At 36.7% G+C, this 20,314-nt stretch overlaps 2 protein-coding genes and 1 long non-coding RNA gene across 6 annotated transcripts; 2 read left to right on the top strand and 1 right to left on the bottom strand.

Moving 5' to 3' along the window:
* The first annotated feature begins 403 nt into the window (after positions 1–403).
* LOC149623350 (CD151 antigen-like) lies at positions 404–11,661 on the top strand. 2 transcript variants are annotated; one of them, XM_089852436.1, is made up of 8 exons: positions 404–974; positions 5,238–5,363; positions 9,799–9,990; positions 10,066–10,140; positions 10,227–10,325; positions 10,821–10,976; positions 11,049–11,132; positions 11,262–11,661. In XM_089852436.1, exons 2-8 carry the CDS (start codon positions 5,268–5,270, stop codon positions 11,328–11,330), a joined length of 771 nt encoding a protein of 256 aa, XP_089708562.1. In that variant the 5' UTR covers positions 404–974; positions 5,238–5,267; the 3' UTR covers positions 11,331–11,661. The 2 variants fall into 2 exon arrangements, with proteins under 2 accessions (XP_089708562.1, XP_089708563.1); XM_089852437.1 differs by lacking the exon at positions 404–974 and adding an exon at positions 4,947–4,965.
* On the bottom strand, positions 7,690–12,117 carry LOC149623349 (uncharacterized). 2 transcript variants are annotated; one of them, XM_089852439.1, is made up of 3 exons: positions 11,883–12,117; positions 8,126–8,568; positions 7,690–7,919 (listed from the first exon to the last, which is right to left on the bottom strand). In XM_089852439.1, exons 1-3 carry the CDS (start codon positions 11,911–11,913, stop codon positions 7,734–7,736), a joined length of 660 nt encoding a protein of 219 aa, XP_089708565.1. In that variant the 5' UTR covers positions 11,914–12,117; the 3' UTR covers positions 7,690–7,733. The 2 variants fall into 2 exon arrangements, with proteins under 2 accessions (XP_089708565.1, XP_089708564.1); XM_089852438.1 differs by lacking the exon at positions 11,883–12,117 and adding an exon at positions 8,639–8,745.
* Positions 12,118–14,494: 2,377 nt separating this feature from the next.
* Positions 14,495–16,630, top strand: LOC149623348 (uncharacterized). Of its 2 annotated transcripts, XR_016374890.1 has the most exons (3): positions 14,495–14,774; positions 14,844–15,181; positions 16,199–16,630. It is a non-coding gene; the product is annotated as an uncharacterized LOC149623348 (long non-coding RNA). The 2 variants fall into 2 exon arrangements; XR_016374889.1 differs by having other exon boundaries at positions 14,495–15,181.
* The last annotated feature ends 3,684 nt before the right edge of the window (positions 16,631–20,314 follow it).

Below are 20,314 nucleotides of genomic sequence, written 5' to 3'. Positions count from 1 at the left end.
GCAGGAGCCAGGATGTAAGTATTGATAAAGCTCCATTAGACCGTAATTCCTTCTAAATATGGTGTTTCAAGGGTTAAATTTTATTCTAATAGACAAAAATGAAAGATGATTTAGGCCCAAATAAGAGAGTTTAGTTGCTAAACGGGGGGGGGGAATAGGCTTTAATCCTTGATGATGCAGCATTTTAGACCAAATTACCCTAAATAACAAAGTGCACCCTATTTTTATATGAAAATTTGTATAAAAATGGGTTATTTTAGGCCTATTTATATTAAATAACCAATTTTTATTTAAATATGATGTTAAGAAAAACCAGGTGCGAAATTTATCATAAAAAAGGGGGCGCTGTTATGTTGTTTAAAAAAGAATTCCCGCTCGTCCGTCTTTATGTAGGTCAAATGAACAGCGGGGTGCAGTTTTTTATTGAATTTTGGGCGCCGCCAAGATGCTAAGAGCCCTTTTCTACTTCAAAAGAGAACCCCCGCCTTGGCACTGACGCGTTGCGCAATCCCTAGTGGAAAAATTAAAGGTTAGCGCATAAGGGGAAGAAACTAATAAAAAATAAAGAAAAAAATTCAACTGGGCGGTTTTGTTTTCGGCGCGCGGCGCAATATTCGTGAGCGACTTGTCCAGCGATTTCCACGCTGCCAGTCCTCCTAAGAAGTTGCCCTTGAAAAGAGACTGGTGCCAAAGTAGGAAGGAAACATCACGGCATTTTTCGTAATTTCGCGGCAAATTCGCGCGCGCCAAATTTTGCCTCCGTAAACGTCACGCGCGAGTACCGTCCAACGTCATTTGCGGGATTATTCAATCTGCCAAAACTTGCGTGACTTTATTTAACATAGAAACTTTTCGAGCTCTCAATGTTTATACGGAATTGTGTTAAGGGTTTTTTGGACTTCAATATGAAACTGTGAAATTAGCAACAGTTGTGTCGGAATTCCGAAGAAGAAATATTTTAATATATTCAAATTGTAAGTATTTTATATTTATTTATTTTGATTTAAATGAAGTAAAATTATAAAATATAAAGTAAGGAGAACCGTTTCTTTTTTCTTTCTTTAAATTTAATTCGATACCCTCCGATGTTGTTTGGGTTTTTAAATACTAGGTTTCAAATTTCACTTTTCGAAAAAAAAAAACTTTGAATCTCTGCCAAATTACTTAAACTAGCTTTTGAAAAATAATTAGGAACTATGCATACAAAATTCCAATGAGGGCAACGCGAGTCATGTACACTAGCTGTGTTAAAATTCTTTACAAACACGTATCGAATATCGTCATGCGCCAAAAACATTTTTGGTTTTTAAAAAACTCATTAGAAGTTAAACTCAAAATACCATAAATATTATATTTAATTTAAAAATATAAATATATAAAATCATAAAATATAGCTGTACTCCCCAGGGTTACGTTTTTTTAGAGAAGTTATGTCGCCAAGTGTCTTATAAATTTAACCAAACTTTGATGGGAAAGGCTTTAGAATTTCAAGGAAAAACCAATTGGGATTAAAATTGTAAATTTATTCCATTTTAAATCATTTTTTCTTCTCTCTCTTTCTCTTCATTCCTGACTTGATCTCTTGATTTCTGGGATTATTTTATGACTTGTCTCCTGTTACATTATGCTTCCAGGTTATTATTAACGACTTAAGAAACGTATTTTTATGGTGACTTAATTACGTTTAGCCCAAGGCTATGTAGACTAGAAAGGGTAAAGTAATTTCAATTTGGTTAATTACTTGAAATCCCCCTAAATTATGGAATTTATATTATTTATACTGAGGTTAAATGTAGTTTCATAATATTAATCTAAAAAGTATAAATGGTTAATTGCGATTTCCGATATTAACATATGCCCGTATAGATAGTGTACAGGCAAGTGTTGCCAGTTATTTGTGAGTGCAATTGATCCGGCATCTATAACGGGCTAAAAAGGTTGTAGTTCTATTCAATTCATATCATTCAGTTCCAAACTTGGTAACCCTAAAGTTAAGAAAAGGGGTAGGAAATTTCTTCATTGACTTTAATGCACAATATCATAAGTTTATAAGATATGTTCCATAAGTATGTCACTACCTTTACTTCGTAATGATAGCTAGTCCAAGAACGACGCGAGAATTGACTACACTCGGTTTTGCAGTCCATCCTCCTATTTAGTCTATACTAAGCCTTTGATAGCGCCTCACTAGGCGTCGCTTTACGAGAATCTTTGACGTTTCGCCCACGTCACTTCATGACAAGCTCTCATTAACGAGTGACACACTTATGGAACATAGCTTATAAACTTATGGTAGAACAATATCTACTTATAGAGAGTGTGATAGCCTTATGACGTATATATATTTCAAGTTAATAGAGTTGTTATAGTTTTATTTGATCATTTTAGTCACATCCTCCTAACCATTGTTTAATTTTAATTATCTACTTCCTATTAGATTTGAATATTGTGAAACAAAGGAAATTAGTTTAGTACATGGTTTTCAAGTTCAGGCTTGACCTATATTATTATTATTACGTTTCACTGCTCCTTTAATTCTGAATAATTTATAACCCGAATGTTATTACAAGCCAAGAAGGCGTGGTTAGCTTAGACTCTTTTCTTTCCCCGTATTCCTTCGCGTATAATAAAAGGGTTCATTTAGTTAAGTTACTCGTTAATCAAGCGAAATGTTATTATTATTCTAAATTATGGGCGGGCCCCTGACTTAATAAGTTCATTTGCATAGAAACATAATACCGTGAAAAATTTCTTATATAGAAGTTGGCAACAAAACTTTGGGAAACTTTCTCTGTTCTTGTAGGGGTGTTACCGTGAAATTTTGGGGTAATCTCTTCAAAAACGTTCAGGGTAGGTAGACACCATGGGTCCCCATCCATACTCTTTATATGGGGCCAGATAGTGTGCATTGAATGGGGCTAGAGAAATTTCCTAAACAGTTCCTTAACTTTAATCGCGTTTCAGGGTTGCCAATACATTTGAGAGAGCATCTCCTGCAGGTTTGGAACTGAATCGAACAGAATTACAAGCTTTTCAGTTTGTTGAATTGCACTCACAAATGACTGGCAACACTTGTCCAAACACTATCTATACGCGTGATCTGTAATCAGTGTGCAGCGGCTCTGAAAGTGATTAACCTTCAACAAGAAGTGAAATCTAGTTTATTAGGGAGAAGGTATAAGATGCCTAAGTATTCGCGCGCCATAGTCCCAGTCCCCCTTTCAAAATACAAGGGGGGACGTAAAAGGAGACCGGGTTAATTCGCCTCTCCTCAGTCAGAAAATACGTAATTTTCGTCATTCGCGTCGCGTTGACGTGATTTTTCAAGAACCAATGAGATGCTGGTTGTAATTTAGAGGCGGCGGGGATTAACTCCGGACCTACGTTTGGACTGGAGATAAAGTTGGAAATGTGGCGAACTTATTCCTTCTCCCTAATAAACTAGATATCACTTCTTGCCTTCACCAAAATGCTGGAAGTTCGAAGATACATTTCATAATTACTAAAGGTTTAATCTAAGGCTATTGGTGGCGATTATTAATTGGAAATGATTAGTTGTTAAGTATTAGAGCTTATATAATCGTTATATTAGGTCAAAATTATGAGCGCCTATCATTTTGTGCCATGGAAGTCTATTAAAGATGTTTAAACCGAGATATTTTTAAATTAGAAAAAGAATAAACATCAAAAGAACAAGTGGGCCCCTTTAAATAAGCGACAGGGTGGATTTTTCGTTAATTATTACCGATTTAACGACTGTAGGACGAAATTTTCTGCCCACGGCCTAACGATGATGGGGCCAATGTATTTAAAATTAAAATTTTCAGTTCGATTCATCACGATTTATTTTTTCTTAAAAGAAATAATGACTGAGTTCAAATTAGTTATGGACAAAAACTAATCACGTTTCCTTTCATTTTAATAATAAAGTATTTAACCAGTTATTGCTATAGTTGTCTACCGAATTAGAAACAATATAGAGTTTAGTCAGAAATGCCTATAACTAAATAATAATCGTCGATTACTTTCGCTGAATTGGCTCTGAGAAACTGAACAGTGAAGTTATTATTTTTTAAATTTCTTAATGCGTTCTGACGTTTTTCATTCAAGGACACGCTTAATGGTTAGATTTTGACAAGTTGCTTACGTCTGTTTGCTTTAAAACGTAACCCTTTAGTTTTGAAGTATTTCAAGGTAACTAATTGTTTAGTTTCTTATTAAGTTATATTTTGCAATTAATTAATTTTATTAGTTTAATCGTGATAAACGGTGAAATTTGTGAACAGATGGTTAATCAAAAAATTCTTAAAATTCCGGTGGTTTAGAAAAACCTTATTTGAACCTCTTGGTTTAGTTCATCTTCTTATTAAGTTTTGGCCGCTCCTTAACTAAGCCTTAATTCCAAAATGTCGTAACTGGGAAATGTTCAAAATACAAGGTTTTTGATGTACGCTTCCACATTTAGTTGCAAGTTTCTGATTTTGTACATTGAAGTTCAAAATCAAACAATTTGAAAATATTAAAAATAACATCCTTTGAATTTTTATTGCCAAAGAATCATCTACTATCTCTTTAAATTACATATCATAAAATTTATCTACTATCCCTTTTAAATTATATACCATAAAATTTACTACTATCCCTTTAAATTATATACCATGAAATTTATCTACTATCCCTTTTAAACTACGTACCGTAACATTTATCTACTATGACTATCCCTTTTAAATTATATTTTGAAGGTTTCAAAGGTTGTATCAATTTTATTGGTTATTCTTGCCTTTAATGGCAGTTTTTTTTATCTTACCATGGAAAATAGTACTGGAATAGAAAGTACGGTCGATAGGTTGTAAGCACCAGAAGCGTAAATATCCATCCATTTCCGGATATGACGTCGCGAAAGAGTCAGATCTAATTAAAGGCCAACTAATTAGATAAATACAGCCGGAAACGCAAGGAGTTGACGTACGTTCAAAAACAGGACCTTCTACTCTAGTGCAATTTTTTTCTGTTCCTACAAAGAAGTTATTTTTTATGTGAAAGAAGTACAATTCATTTCCTTTTATAACGCGGCGGAAAGATGCTCACTCATTTAAGAAGAATACAATAATTGTTTAGTCACCAATGAATAGGACTTATTAAAAAGATGACTATATGGACTTCTTTTTAATTCATTTGTGTCTCGACCAGTGCGTTGCCGCGAATACCTTGTAAATAATCAAGTTTTTATTTAACAGGTGTAATTATTTAACGGTTGTTTTTGTGCCATGACGTCATCATACCATAAATCTCGCGGTGACGATGGTTGCTGTAACGTTCATTTCTTAAAATATGTCCTGTTCATATTCAACTTTGTCTTTTTGGTGAGTACCAATTACTATTTTTCTCTCCTAAAGGTTAAGTGGCTGAAGGTCTACTACTTCGCTTGATGTTAAAGTTAGAAGGGATGGTTAAAACCTTTAGTATCAGTTTGAGCGGTTGAAATGCACAGACGTTTAGACCCATAATTATATTTTTTGTACATTTTTTACCCCTATGACCTTAAATTTCAAACCAAGCAACGTCCTAACAAAACTATAGTTTGGTAGCTTAATAGGTAAAAGATTTTTGCTGGCCACTCAAAAACGGGGGTAGGAAACCCTCGGTATCGGGAGATACTTGGGGGTTGACACATTGCCGGCTTCTGCGCACTCTCATGATACAAAAAAGACTACAGCGCAGGCGCCAAAATGCGAAATGGATAGCAGAGTTTTACCCCCGCGTCTATCCCTCTTAGTTACATTGGAAACTGTCTATTGCAATTTAGGCTAAGCAATCTCGTCGTTCTTCCATGGCAATAGTGATATATTTTCAAAAATAGGCCTCAGAAGCGTAACAATCATTCACCTTCCCTTTGACTTTTGTGAGGATAAATGTGTTTGGAATAATTTTCCTAGCCTGTCGAAGTAAGAAGTAGAGACGAACGCCCACGTTTTGGGTTGAGGTTCTTTCGCTTTACTACTTTTAAGTGTTTTAACATCGGCCAAATTCGGGTTGCCGCCTGTCCTAAGTTCCTAACCCATAGCAAGGGGTCGGAAACTTCGTATTTTTCGGATTTAGTGCCAATTTGTGGGTAAAAGTTCGCAGTCCATAGGATAGTTTTTGTCCAACCTCTTGGGAGAAAGAGTCACGGAGCCATGTGCTTTTTGAAATTTTTGAATCGCCCCGTATTTGAACCTACGATATTTTTCTCCCAACTTGTGATTCTATAAAAGGAGATGCCACTTAAGATCCAAAAATTTCACACAAAAAATGTATTTTTCCGGCGACACGTTCTTGAAGAAAATATTCGACATAAAAGGGCCGAACATTTAAACTATCTTACCACGTAAACGTCAGCTTTGATGGGTGATTTTTCTCTTAATTGTTAGTGGAGGTTAAAATTATTCTTTATATCTTAATAAAGTATACTTAAGGTATATTGTTACTCGCAATGAGAGTAGCGCTACCCAATATACCATGGCTTATTAAGTTATAACAAATCTCCAGTGAAGCAAGTGTTTTTATAGTGCGAACTGCGATCCCAAATCTTTAAAACGTTTTCACTAGGTTGAAATGCTAAAATTAACTTTTAAAAGATTTATCCTTCATTTTAAAATTGTTTGTTTTAACAGTTAAGCGGCTTTTCGGATTTTCTCTCGCGCATCACGTGTTTTAGCTTTAAGGAATTACAGGGTGCCCTAATTTTGAACATATTGCTTAGTCTTTTATTTATGTTTCCTAGCTTCCGAAGAAATGATTTATTTCAGAGAGAATTCATAAGCCTCTATGACATGTCTATGACTATATTTATGATTGAACGTTTTTTGTTAGAAAACGTGACGTAAAACAGTTTGTAATCGAATCCCAACTGAAAATATAATCTATGTATTTGTAATAGTAATTTGGGGCTTTAAATTTGGTTTAGTTTTGGTAATAATTATAATAGTCAATGGTAGAGAAGTTATATTATAGTTTTTTCGTTAATTTGGCTCAATGATTTCTATGTACTTTCAATGTCATTGTGTTATTTTTAGCGTTAAGAGTTTATTTTTATAAATCCAAATGTATAATGACTCCACAGATAATAATGATACAACTTCAAGGGACTGATGGCTTCTACTTTTCGAGATAGACTCTTGTTAGGAATATTGTTGTGTCGTACAGCTACTACGAACTTTATCGTGACGTCACACCCTCCTCTCTCTTACCTTAGTTTTGGCAACCATAGCACAGGCCATGCCATTTAGACTACAAATATTGACGTCACGTCCCCACACCTTCTCCCCTATCAGTACCACTCTTTAGATCCTAAATCGAGCTCGCCCAAGATGCAGTGAGTAAGGCAAGTTGTAGCGCGCAATTTTTATAAACACCCGATAAGAGATTTTTGTCACTCAATAACCTCAGCCTTCACATGGCAAGTTAGTCCTTTGGAGTCGTATTATTACCTTGGTCCAATAGCATTTAGGAAACAGTCCAAGTTTAATGTTTTTTTCTTAAACCCCACTTCCGGGTTGGTTGTTAGTCAAAATAAAGCTACGTCAAACATAAATGGGTTAAGAGAAGAATTGGCTATATGTCAAATTTCGACGATCTAATCTATCTCACAAGGTTTTTGAGATAAATTTTTGCATATTCTTAAAAAAATTGGTGCTAGATCTTAAAAAATTTCCATATTTATCTCTTTATTAATATAGTTATTTATTTACATATTATCGGGGTAAAGGCATAGCAATTCTACCCACTTGGGCTTCAATGGCCGCCTTCAAATTGTAGTTCAAGACGTAGTAGATTTGACCCGATAGTTGAGCAGCGAAAGTGTCGGACAGCGCTTTCAAAGCCGAATTCAAAGGACCAACTCCGGTGAATGTAGGCTTAATTACACCAACAGCAATAACCTGTTTAATTTATACGAAATTAATTAATCTATCCGAATGGCACTTTCAATGTTTTCAAGGTCATGGTGGCATTTGGTGGCAACAAAAATATCTAATAAAATGCGTAAAATACTTCATAACTACGCAACTTTAACCTCAAAATCATTGCCATCATGACCTTGACTTTGTCCAATGTTAGAAAATTAAAATAACAAGAATATAATTACTTCAAATTTGGTTAATTTCGGGAAATTCCTGTATCGGTTAGCGGTGACAGTCACTCTAACTGAAGTTCTGGTTAGGTTAGCTTTGGCCTTAATGTTAATGGCAGGTACGACTCCAAATTTCGATTTTCCACTGTAATTGACTTCCAAGTTATCCAAAACCAGAGTGCAGTTCAAAGTCGAGTTTTGGTTGTTGTTAGTCCAGACAGGGGCTCCGCAGTTTCCAAAACGGTAGATACGGCTTAACCCTGTTAGGTTTCCTTGGGTGTATTCCGTCTTAACATTGACCTTAACGATGGAGATCTTTTCTTTGAAATCGGTACTGAAAGCGTTTAGTCTAGCCGGTTCCAACTGACGACCCCTGATTTCGTTAATCAAGTAAGGGTTGATGATGGAATCCATGTAGTAATTAGATTGTTGGGGAGTATTGGCCAAGGCACCAGCACCTGTGAAATAGCGTAAAAGATTTCAAATATTATATAAATATGGTTGTACAGCGTGATTCAATTTTCTTACAAAAGGCCAGAACACTAACGAAAATTAAGTTTTGCATGATTCTGATTCTAGCTTTCCCGCAAAGAACTGGATAATTTTGTAACTAGGTGGTCTTATTTATACTTGATTGAAACTTATCAGTTTTTGTGTGAATTTTAGGCAATTTTAGCACATGTTTTATTATCTATTTTTATCGAATATTACTTATAATAATTTTTTATATTAAGAATCGATTTCTTCACAGAATGTAATTGATAAAGTCAGTTAAGAACAATTAAGGGCCTATACGTAGTTCCATAAGTTCATAAGATATATTCCATAAGTTTGTCACTGGTTACTGAGAGCTTGTCATGAAGTGACGTAAGTGAAACGTTATAGGTTCTCGTAAATCAATGCCTGGTGAAGATATGTTCCATAAGTTTGTCACTGGTTACTGAGAGCTTGTCATGAAGTGACGTAAGCGAAACGTTATAGGTTCTCGTAAATCAATGCCTGGTGAGGCGCGGTCAAAGGCTAAGGTCAGACTAAATAGGAATGGACTGCAAAACCGAGTGTAGTCTATTATCACTTGCCGTTCTCGAACTAGCTCGAGCTGTAAGTCTCTAGCATTACGAAGTATAGGTAGTGCAAAACTTATGACATATGTCTTATAAACTTATGGTATTTCTTATTTTTTTGATTTTCCAAATTGGTTTCGTAACTTTCTCCTCCATATGCCGTTTTCCACTGGCTGCTAGATGTCTGCCACAATTGAAAACTTTCACCAAATTTTCCACAATATTTTGTACAGAAAATAAAAAGTCCATTTTCGAAAAAGAACTTTTTCACGTCATTTTTAACACTTAACTTTAATTTCGTTTAATGAGAGAATTGAGAGAACGTTGTCGCCCGTCGTGCAATCAATGTTTGTGGGACGAATTAGGTTAATTACTTTATGTCCCTATGCTTATTTCAAACACCCACGTGCAAACATAAATATATAATTGCTTTGGGTTGGATGAGCGCCAAAACTAGTTACCAAATTATAATTACGAATCCCCCAACTCTAGACCCTGTGATTTGAATCCATTGTCTCGTCTTAAATTAACCCAAATTACCGTACCTAAACCCGTAATAACGCGCTTGTTTCTATAGTTATTAGTCTTAATTTGTTTAATTTTTTTCCCCCTTTATAATTCTAGGTAGCCGGGTGCGTTGTCCTTGGTGTTGGATTATGGACTGTTATTGATAAACATCATTACATCAGTTTACTGTCAACGAGTACTTACGCGGCAACTACTTACATCCTGATTTTAGCTGGAATAATCGTGCTTTTTGTGACTGCTTTGGGTTGTATCGGAATATGGCAAGAAAACAGATGTCTCATTGTACTTGTAAGTCTACATCGTAAATTCACTTTGTTTGATTCAATTTTGATATTTTTTAATATCTCTTTTCACTGTTTTCAGTACACTTTTATGCTGTTGTTAATTTTTCTGTTGGAAGCCGTTGCCGGAGTGATAGCGTATATTTACGAGGAACAAGTGAGGACTAAATAATTTTATAACCTTTTATTTTCTCGGAAAGTTTTTGATTTAATTCTAATAATTAAATTAATTTCTTAAATTAGGTTCTTAACGAACTTCAATCGTCTCTGAATGAGACTTTTGTCGCTGATTATTATTTCGATGAAGTTAGGACAAACGCCATTGATGATTTACAAAGAAAAGTAAGCTATTTTATTTCAATCGCGCAACTCGTGGTAGAGAAAACCGACTGGTTTTGCGTAATTCGCTTAATTACCCACTAAGCACTGTAGGCACGTGTCTAGGGGCCATGGAGCTCCGATAGTCAGCCTTAAGCTCTCAGCTTGTCATATTGCAGTGAGCCCCCGAACGTCTAGTGCCGGGTCCCCGAGAGTGTTGATCCGGCACTGCCCAATGTTTCGGAGATAACGTACTTTCCTTCCAAGTTCTATAGTTAATTTAAGTACGAAATTGGGTTCATTTTAAAGATAAATTTAATTAGATTAATTAACCCCAGTATAGTGGAATGCGGGACCTGCGGGTTGAGATATCGCTAGTATTTTTCCAGTTACTTTTTTCTCGACCCCAAATTGATAAAACCCCATGTATTTAGTCTTATTTGGTGAGTCAGGAGAAGGGTTATCATGACCGCCAATGATTTCTAACCACCTCTTTTGAAATTACGATGTTTCTTTCAGTTTAAGTGTTGCGGAGCTGGCAGCTATTCCGATTGGCGTAGTAGCAAATGGTTAGTGGAGAATCCGAAGATCAAGTTGAAAGTTCCGGACAGTTGCTGCAGATCTGAAAAACCAGGATGCGGAGTTCGAGATCATCCATCTAATATCTACCATGACGTAAGATTTAATTTAATGAAAGCGATTAAAACGCCTCCATAATTCAACTAGGTAATTTTAACTTGAAAATAGGGCTGTGTGACGGCACTGGCCAACGAAATTAAAGATCATCTTAACATTCTCGGTGCTGTTGGACTTGGAATATGTTTAGTTCAAGTAAATATTTTGAATTCTTAATTCAATTGCATAATCAAGGAGAGTTATAATTAATTAATTTGAGATTTCATATATTATTTAAACCCAACAAGTATTTTTAGGTTCTAATTTATTTCTGCGTGCTTATAGGTCTTCGGAATGTTTTTCTCTTGTTTTCTGTACATCAAACTTCGTAACTACGAAGAGATAAGATATTGAGGAATCTAAATGCCTATAAATATCTGCCGATTTATCAGAAAACGATCAAAATGAACGGTGAAACCCTGCTTCAAGTCGTCTTTATTTATTAGCCCTGTAAAATCGCATTTTATTTTGTGGAAGACTATTCGAGTCTTTTTAAACAGCTAACTCAAAATAGTATAACGTTTACTATATCATTTCAGCGGCTTGGAAGAATATTCAGTCGATTCTAAGCCGTGCAATGAGTATAGATATTTGTAAAGATCAGGAGTATATGGTAAACTTTTGCTAAAATATAAGATTGTATCATCAACTCCTGAATATAATAAAATATTGTATTATGAATGTTTCTCTCGTCTGTCTATTTTGGTATAAACAGGGATAGATTTAATTTTAGAAGTAGGAATGGAGAACGGTTAGTATTTACTTCAGTTCGACTCATAGCCCAGTATAGAGTCCCTCCCTCCAACACGTAACGAAAAGTTTAAATTATCTTATTGGCTCAGTTTTAAACTACGTTTTGATGACGTTGCTGACGGGGAAGGCGAATAATACGTAATTCCTTTTTACCTCTGACGCTATGACCCGCCTCTTCTTTCATACCCCTACGTCCCGTGGAAGAGGGTCCGTTTTTTTATCGTTAATTTTTATTAATAGTAAATTATGGCTCTTAGATAAAGGTAACGGTTTTTTACTCTTTCCCTACACCAAAAACTCTACTAGATAAGTGTTTACGATGGATTAAAGATTGTGGGAGAGTCGAGTTAACGCCCGATAAAATTAAAAAAAAATTACTACATGTGCAGTCAACACGTAATATAGGCGGCGTTGCCATGGATGAATTAAGGATGCGCATGAAAAACATTCGACGCTCAACAGGATGCGCAACTCCCTATACTAAAAAGTAGACAAGTCGATACTAGCGCCGCCTGGCTATCAGCGCTGGAAACCCTCGTGGGAAAAATAAAAAATACTGGACATGAGAAAAAAACACGCGCTACCGGCAGGGTTGGAAATAAGGTGGATTTTGTTAGTGGTCCTCGGGACCAGTGACCCCTAATGTTGGAATTATTAAAGGACCAGTGACCCTTGCATTAATTATTTTTTTACTGGTCCCATTATAAAATTTCTTAATTGGTGAGATTAAGAAGCGCGTAAAGACACAAAAGTAAAGAAGCTGAAAGTTCTAATTGATTTTGAATTTTTCACTGTTGGAAAAAGTAGCGTATCAAAATCAAAAACCGTTAACTTTTATTTCTTATTACAATTTTGCGACTAGTTGCCACCTAAGACCATTAAACACTGTGTTTAATGGTCTTAGTTGCCACTAAATATCAATCAACATGTCTAATGATACTTGAAGTTCTTCATCCTTTCCTGAATTATCCTTATTGCGTTTTACATAATTTCGGTGGCTACATCAGTAAGCTAGAGTACGAGAGCTTCCTGATGAATCAAAATCCTGTAATGTGACAAGTACCATACACCAAGGAGGATTATCTAATTAAGAACAGGAATAATTAGGCCAAAAACAAACAAAGATTTTGGAATATATTACACATTTCATTTCAGAACTTTTGATCAACGTAAAACTGGGTCCCTGTAAAATGAATTAACTTTCATAGGAATTAGTTTAATTATTATGATTTCAGATTTCGACTTATTAGACACACATGTTTATAGGGTGGTTTTTCCAGCTATAGGAATCCATAAACTCCAGTACCACTTTTCAAAAGTGGAGAAAAGTGTTTTGGGCAGTTTAGAAGACATTATTAAATAATAATTATCTAAATTATTAATTATATTAGAAAATAGAAACAGTAAAATTGAAACGCACGCTCCCGCCATATTTTGAAGTCTGCCTAACTTCAGCAGCGCCATCTAGCGGTCCGTGTTTGCAGGCAATAAGAATATTCATTTGGGACGTTTGCGGTGCAAGCTTGCGGCAGCGTTTTTCTGCGCGATCTTTGCTGGTAAATATTTTGATTTTATTTATATTTTAAGGTTTACTTTGCATTAAATACCAATGTTTTATCGCAACCGATCGGAAATTAAGCGTCGCAAGTGGAAAATTTATGCTTAACCGTGCCAAATACGTTTGTTAATTACGACCAAGGCTTAGGGGCCCACGTTGCCGTTCGCAGTGCGGGTGTTACTACGACCAAGTTGACTTGAAGCTGTTGCCCATTTCAATGGTGGCTACAGAGATCTTTCCAGGTAAATATTTTATTTATATATTAAGGGTTAATTTAGATTAAATACCAAAGTTTTATCGCAACCGAATGGAAATTAAGCGTTACCCCCATTCCGCTATCAATATTAAGATGAGCGACTAAATGTGCGCCTGTTTTTGTTATTATCAAGTTTTATCAACTGAATAAATTTCCCCTTTTCCAAAATTTTACTAAATAGAATATGTTTTTACCCCTAATTATTGATACCTTTCCAAATTATGGCTAATTAGCTTGTTTATTGCTACCTTTTCCAAAAGATTATTATTTTTAGTTTCTTTCTACCCTAAAAAGAGGCGCACTTTTAGCCATTCGTATATTAAGTATCTAGACAATATCCAGGGTTGTCTCTCCCACACCAAATCCCAACTAGACTCCGACAGCTACCAAGGGAATTACAACAGGGGTAACAGCGGGGGGTCCCAGCAGGGGGTAACAATATGGACACAGCAGGGGGTAACAATATGGACACAGCAGGGGGTCCCAGCAGGGGGTAACAATATGGACACAGCAAGGGGTCCCAGCAGGGGGTCACAGCAGGTGGTAACAGCGGGGGGTCCCAGCAAGGGGTAACAATATGGACACAGCAGGGAGTCCCAGCAGGGGGTCTCAGCAGGGGGTAACAGCGGGGGGTCTCAGCAGGGGGTAATAATATGGACACAGCAGGGGGTCCCAGCAGGGGGTCACAGCAGGGGGTAACAGCGGGGGTCCCAGCAGGGGGTCACAGCTGGGGGTAACAATATGGACACAGCAGGGGGTCCCAGCAGGGGGTAACAGCAGGGGGTCCCAGCAGGGGGTAACAATATGGACACAGCAGGGGGTCCCAGCAGGGGGTCACAGCAGGGGGTAACAGAAGGGGGTCACAGCAGGGGGTCACAGCAGGGGGTAACAGCGGGGGTCCCAGCAGGGGGTCACAGCAGGGGGTAACAATATGGACACAGCAGGGGGTAACAGTATGAAAACAGCAGGGGGTAACAGCGGGGGGTCCCAGCAGGGGGTAACAATATGGACACAGCAGGGGGTCCCAGCAGGGGGTAACAGTAAGGAAACATGACGTCATATCCGGTGACGTGGCATGACATCATGCCCGATGACGTGGCATGACGTCAAATCCGGTGACGTGGCATGACGTCATATCCGGTCACGTGACATGACGTCATATCCGGTAACGTCACCTACGACGTCACTGAGGTAATTGACTTGTGACGTCACGACATGTTATTGGTAAAAGGTAATGATTATCCATTCAGTTAGGTCTAGCGTTCATTCATTCATTTAGGCCTAGCGTTCATTAATATAGGCCTAGCAGTGTTCAGCTATTTGGATTTCGTGCCCGGGGTATGGCGCACCCGAGTCCGCGCATAAGAGCTTTTAGCGCCCCCAGACGGAGGAAATTTACTTCGTTGTAAGTTGCAGGCAACGGTGAGCCGGCTCATTCGTTCTTGGAAGCCGTCGAAGAAGGTCGCTTGGAAAAACTTCTCCCGCTCAGCTGATGATGATCGTGATGCCGGCTTTTGAGGTCGATGCTTGATAGATCCGCCATTTCCCTGATCGTTTTTGCCGAGGAAGCAAGCTGAATTCGACGCTCTTCAACTTAATTGGCGGACATTGCTTCGCCTCGTGGTGCTTTAACAGTCCGTAAGCCTAAACTTTACAATAATCCAAACTCATCTAGCCCCCCTTTAAATTATTTATTTTATTTCAAGTGTTCATATTAATTAGGTAGCGTTAAATGTTAGTGAATTTTATTTATTTATTAAAAATCAAGTACCATAAATAAAATTTTACAACGAGATGTTGGACAAGAGAGAATCCCTTAATAATTAGTTTATGGCCTATAATTTAAAGATATTAAACGGGGTACGTAATTAATTTAGAAATATCGCGACAGATTTTCGGAAATAAAGTCGCGCCGAACACGAGGACGGTTGCCTTAAGCCTAATCACATTTAAACTCTAGTTAATTACGGGGTCTATCTGTGGGATAGTTTTAAAATAGATAAATAGCGGGTTCAACTAAAATTAATTTAGGGGCTATTATTAATTAATTTAGAGATATCGCGACAGATTTTCGGAAATAAAGTCCCGCCGAAAACGAGGACCGTTGCCCTAAGCCTAATTAAGCCTTGTCACATTTAAACTCTAGTTATTTACGGGGCCTATCTGTGGGAATAGTTTAAAATAAATAAATAGCGGGTTTTCCTAAATTTAGTTTAGTGGCTATTATTAATAAATTTAAAGATTTTAAAGCAAGATTTTCGAAAATAAAGTCCCGCAGAGATCATTGCCCTAAGCCCTGTCCAATTTCAACTAGAGTTTTTATCTATGGGTTCTAGTTTTTAGCAGTTTAGCAGTTTTTTCTAAAATTAGTTTAGGGGATGTTTTAAATTATTTTCATTATTAAGTTACATAATTTAATTTAAAATAAATTAAATTTTGCAATTTTGGGAAATAATTAGTTATCCAGAGTATTGATTTAATCACGGTAGTCAAGTTTTTCTCTAATTTAGGGTGGCAATTAGTTCGTCTCGGTTTATAAATTTGGTAGCCAGTTTTTTTCATTAAGGACACGCTTTTCTTAAATTTAAATCTATGAGGTTACTTTGTTGGTAGGCAACAGTTTAAAATGTGTTATTGATATGTTTTAATTTATAGAAGCGGATGATTTTCTTGGATTTTTCTGTCGCTGGTCATTCCGAGACGTATCCTTCCAGATGACATCCTTTGTTCCGATTGACGCAACACGAAGCTGTTCTGGACTTGCTATTTATCATTCCTGATGACATGCTTCGTTGGATTTACGTTACATGATGTCTTCTGGACTTGCTCTTTCTCTAAGCGGTGACTTAAAGATATGGAGGAAATCATCGAAGCTAGAAGACACAAAATATATCTTTTTTACTTGAAAATTTTTCATGTAACCACTTAACTTAATTTTTTTGCTTGTGAATTTTATTTGTAACTACTTATTATTTTTTTTGCGTTCAAACTTTAACTTACCAACCTCTTTAATATTTTTTTGTTCGAAATTTTTGTAAACACTTTGGTTTTTTTGTTTTTCATTGAATAAATTTTGCCTTAAACCTCGTTCTTTCTTTTCTTGAATTTTTAATATACTAGACTTGGTTTCAGTTTTTTTACCTCTGGACTTAGGGTGATATTTTTGACCCCTTTTTTAAGCTTTTTTACATAATAAAAAGAAAATAAAAACATTAAAAAATATTTTTTATATAAAAAACATTATTTTTCATACAAAAAAATTAAAATTTTATAAAAAATAACAAAAAAATCATAAAAATATGCACAAAAAGGTCAAAAAAATGATTATAAGTAAATCGATTGATTTTTTTGAACCGAGTCTAGTATCGAAACTTTAAGCTATACTTACTCAACCACCCCCCACGTCAGGCTTGCGGGCCCAATTTAAATTTAACAAGTCCCTATTTGACTCGGGAATTATTAAATTTAAACTAAAGCCCGCTGTGGAGCCCCCAAAACCAGGAAACTTCGTCCTTAGCATGGGATTTCCAATGAGAGTCCACTCGCTGTCGTCCACTTCTTCCTGCGCAAGAAAAATTCGAATTATTATTTGGAAAAAGGCACACGAATAACTTGAAATTAATTACCTTAATACGAAAATCCACTCGAGTATTCTCGCATGATGCGACGCTAAAGGTTCCGGCATAAGGTTTGGCATAATGGCAAACTCGTAACAGTAATAGGGAAAGAATAACCATAAAAAGCTAAGCCTCGCCTTAAACCCGCTTAAAATCGTGTTTACTTTTAAAGGACAAAGCGTATAAGCAACCTTCTACCTTAAACATAAATGAGAAATTTATTTAGATCCTACAAAACTCCCTCAACGAGTTGCCAAACGCTTTTCCCCTAAAAACATTCATAATTAAAACCATAAACTAGATACCTTAATACCGCAAAGGGAATCTCACCCTTGAAATCCTGATTACGCGTTCATTATTCTTAAAAGGGAGGGCTAAGACCAGTGCTCACTTATTCCATATTTCAGCATTTTATTTATGTCCTGGCGAAAAGAAAAATCCCTAAAAATTAAAGGACACAGCGCTTCCCTTCTAACAATAAATAGAATAATAAATAATAAACTAAATACCCTAATAATTGCCTAAATAGTGTTTCACACGCTGTCTAAATAGTTTCGCTAATGAGATTCCCTTTAAACGGATAAAATCAAAGTGTATCCCTGAATCAAGAAGGGGATTGTAACGGGTTCATTGACTTGACTCACATTGCTTGCCATTATGCCAAATAAATAGTTATTGATTCTAGAATCCAACAGAAATTGCTCCTTTGGAAACGGATGATAGCTAAAATAAAAATCTGATCAATTCAAACAATACAAATTAAAACCATCTTAAATGGCCCAAGTATTTTCAGGGCCGGATTAAGCAATTTTGCACCCGGGGCCGGGATAATACGCGCCCCCTTAAGTCGAAAAAAAGGAACAGCAAATGTTGCTAAGGGGGGAATAGTTTAACGCAATGTGCCCCCAACAAGCGTTGCACCCCTGGGCCAGTACCCCCTCGCCCCCCCCTTTAATCCGGCCTGACTAAAACATACTCAAAGGGCATCTCTAGTAGAACCAGAGTTATGAGCCTCCAAAGTTGGGTGCAATGATATTCCTATGGAGGGGGGTATGTTTGTGAATATTTTCCTCAATTACTTAGCTCCTATTTACTAGATCCCCAAGATTTTAGTATGGTTGGATGGGGAACTCAATATGCCCCCAACACAAATGTGAATCACGAATACAGTATTCCATTTTACCACAACTCCCCAAAATAAACTAAAGCTATGTTTTCTACAAAGGTCGTAATTAACAAACCTATTTTGTATGGTTAACTTTTTTTTGCTCCTGTGGGGGAATGTCGAGCTAGGGTTTATGAGAAAACATTACAGCTCCGAAGAACATAAAGGCACATACGTATAGTTTGAGGTACTGTTTCAGTGCTGACTTAAATTGGGCAATAGATTTTAATGAAACAATCTCAGAGGGAAGTGAATTCCAAATGGGGACCGATCTACGATAAAAGGAGTGCTTAAGCTGGTCTTTACGGGCATATCGGTGGAATAATAAGTTTTTACCATGACCCCTTGTGGGAGCGATAGAGGGGCATCAGAAAAATAAGTTTGATTAGGGGAGTTTAAGATTTTGAAAAAGCTTAAAAGGTCAAAATATTTGCGACGCGTTGTTAGGGAAGACCAACCATTGGACCAACCAAGAATAGAAAGTTGTAATTCCCTTGGTAGCTGTCGGAGTCTAGTTGGGATTTGGTGTGGGAGAGACAACCCTGGATATTGTCTAGATACTTAATATACGAATGGCTAAAAGTGCGCCTCTTTTTAGGGTAGAAAGAAACTAAAAATAATAATCTTTTGGAAAAGGTAGCAATAAACAAGCTAATTAGCCATAATTTGGAAAGGTATCAATAATTAGGGGTAAAAACATATTCTATTTAGTAAAATTTTGGAAAAGGGGAAATTTATTCAGTTGATAAAACTTGATAATAACAAAAACAGGCGCACATTTAGTCGCTCATCTTAATATTGATAGCGGAATGGGGGTAACGCTTAATTTCCATTCGGTTGCGATAAAACTTTGGTATTTAATCTAAATTAACCCTTAATATATAAATAAAATATTTACCTGGAAAGATCTCTGTAGCCACCATTGAAATGGGCAACAGCTTCAAGTCAACTTGGTCGTAGTAACACCCGCACTGCGAACGGCAACGTGGGCCCCTAAGCCTTGGTCGTAATTAACAAACGAATTTGGCACGGTTAAGCATAAATTTTCCACTTGCGACGCTTAATTTCCGATCGGTTGCGATAAAACATTGGTATTTAATGCAAAGTAAACCTTAAAATATAAATAAAATCAAAATATTTACCAGCAAAGATCGCGCAGAAAAACGCTGCCGCAAGCTTTTTTTTTTTTTTTTTTTTTTTTAAGAGGTTTCAATGTAAGTTGGGTCCCTTAAGGGTCCGCGACAAGGATGCGATTAGTCAGGTTTCAGTATGTGACTAATCAGGGAAGGAAATGAGGTTTACTTGGGAGGTGACGGAAGGGGTGTGGGGGTCAAGTCACCTCCGGCGGACACGGGGCAGTCGGCACCTATAGGGGAGGATCGCCGACATGTGTCGTATTCCCTCAAACTTTGCCGCCCAGTAGCTTGGCTTACAGGAGTGCGCCACACTCCCGGCCTGCCGCAAGCTTGCACCGCAAACGTCCCAAATGAATATTCTTATTGCCTGCAAACACGGACCGCTAGATGGCGCTGCTGAAGTTAGGCAGACTTCAAAATATGGCGGGAGCGTGCGTTTCAATTTTACTGTTTCTATTTTCTAATATAATTAATAATTTAGATAATTATTATTTAATAATGTCTTCTAAACTGCCCAAAACACTTTTCTCCACTTTTGAAAAGTGGTACTGGAGTTTATGGATTCCTATAGCTGGAAAAACCACCCTATAAACATGTGTGTCTAATAAGTCGAAATCTGAAATCATAATAATTAAACTAATTCCTATGAAAGTTAATTCATTTTACAGGGACCCAGTTTTACGTTGATCAAAAGTTCTGAAATGAAATGTGTAATATATTCCAAAATCTTTGTTTGTTTTTGGCCTAATTATTCCTGTTCTTAATTAGATAATCCTCCCTGTTCTTAATTAGATAATCCTCCTTGGTGTATGGTACTTGTCACATTACAGGATTTTGATTCATCAGGAAGCTC

Source organism: Phalangium opilio, unplaced genomic scaffold (assembly GCF_054372755.1).
Source record: "Phalangium opilio isolate 3A_F unplaced genomic scaffold, DU_Popi_V2 ptg000113l_1, whole genome shotgun sequence".
Lineage (NCBI taxonomy): Eukaryota > Metazoa > Arthropoda > Arachnida > Opiliones > Phalangiidae > Phalangium > Phalangium opilio.
Note: the sequence above shows the minus strand (reverse complement) of the source record. Positions and strands in the feature narration are given on the sequence as shown.

Excerpts from the sequence above, each read along its gene's own strand:
- LOC149623350 (XM_089852436.1), top strand. The coding sequence starts at position 5,268 with ATGACGTCATCATACCATAAATCTCGCGGTGACGATGGTTGCTGTAAC. Across the intron at positions 10,141-10,226 it reads CGTATATTTACGAGGAACAA|GTTCTTAACGAACTTCAATC; the intron begins GTGAGGACTAAA and ends TTCTTAAATTAG. Across the intron at positions 10,977-11,048 it reads CATCTAATATCTACCATGAC|GGCTGTGTGACGGCACTGGC; the intron begins GTAAGATTTAAT and ends ACTTGAAAATAG.
- LOC149623349 (XM_089852438.1), bottom strand. The coding sequence starts at position 8,675 with ATGCAAAACTTAATTTTCGTTAGTGTTCTGGCCTTTT. Across the intron at positions 8,569-8,638 it reads CGTTAGTGTTCTGGCCTTTT|GTGCTGGTGCCTTGGCCAAT; the intron begins GTAAGAAAATTG and ends GCTATTTCACAG. Across the intron at positions 7,920-8,125 it reads CGAAATTAACCAAATTTGAA|GTTATTGCTGTTGGTGTAAT; the intron begins GTAATTATATTC and ends TAAATTAAACAG.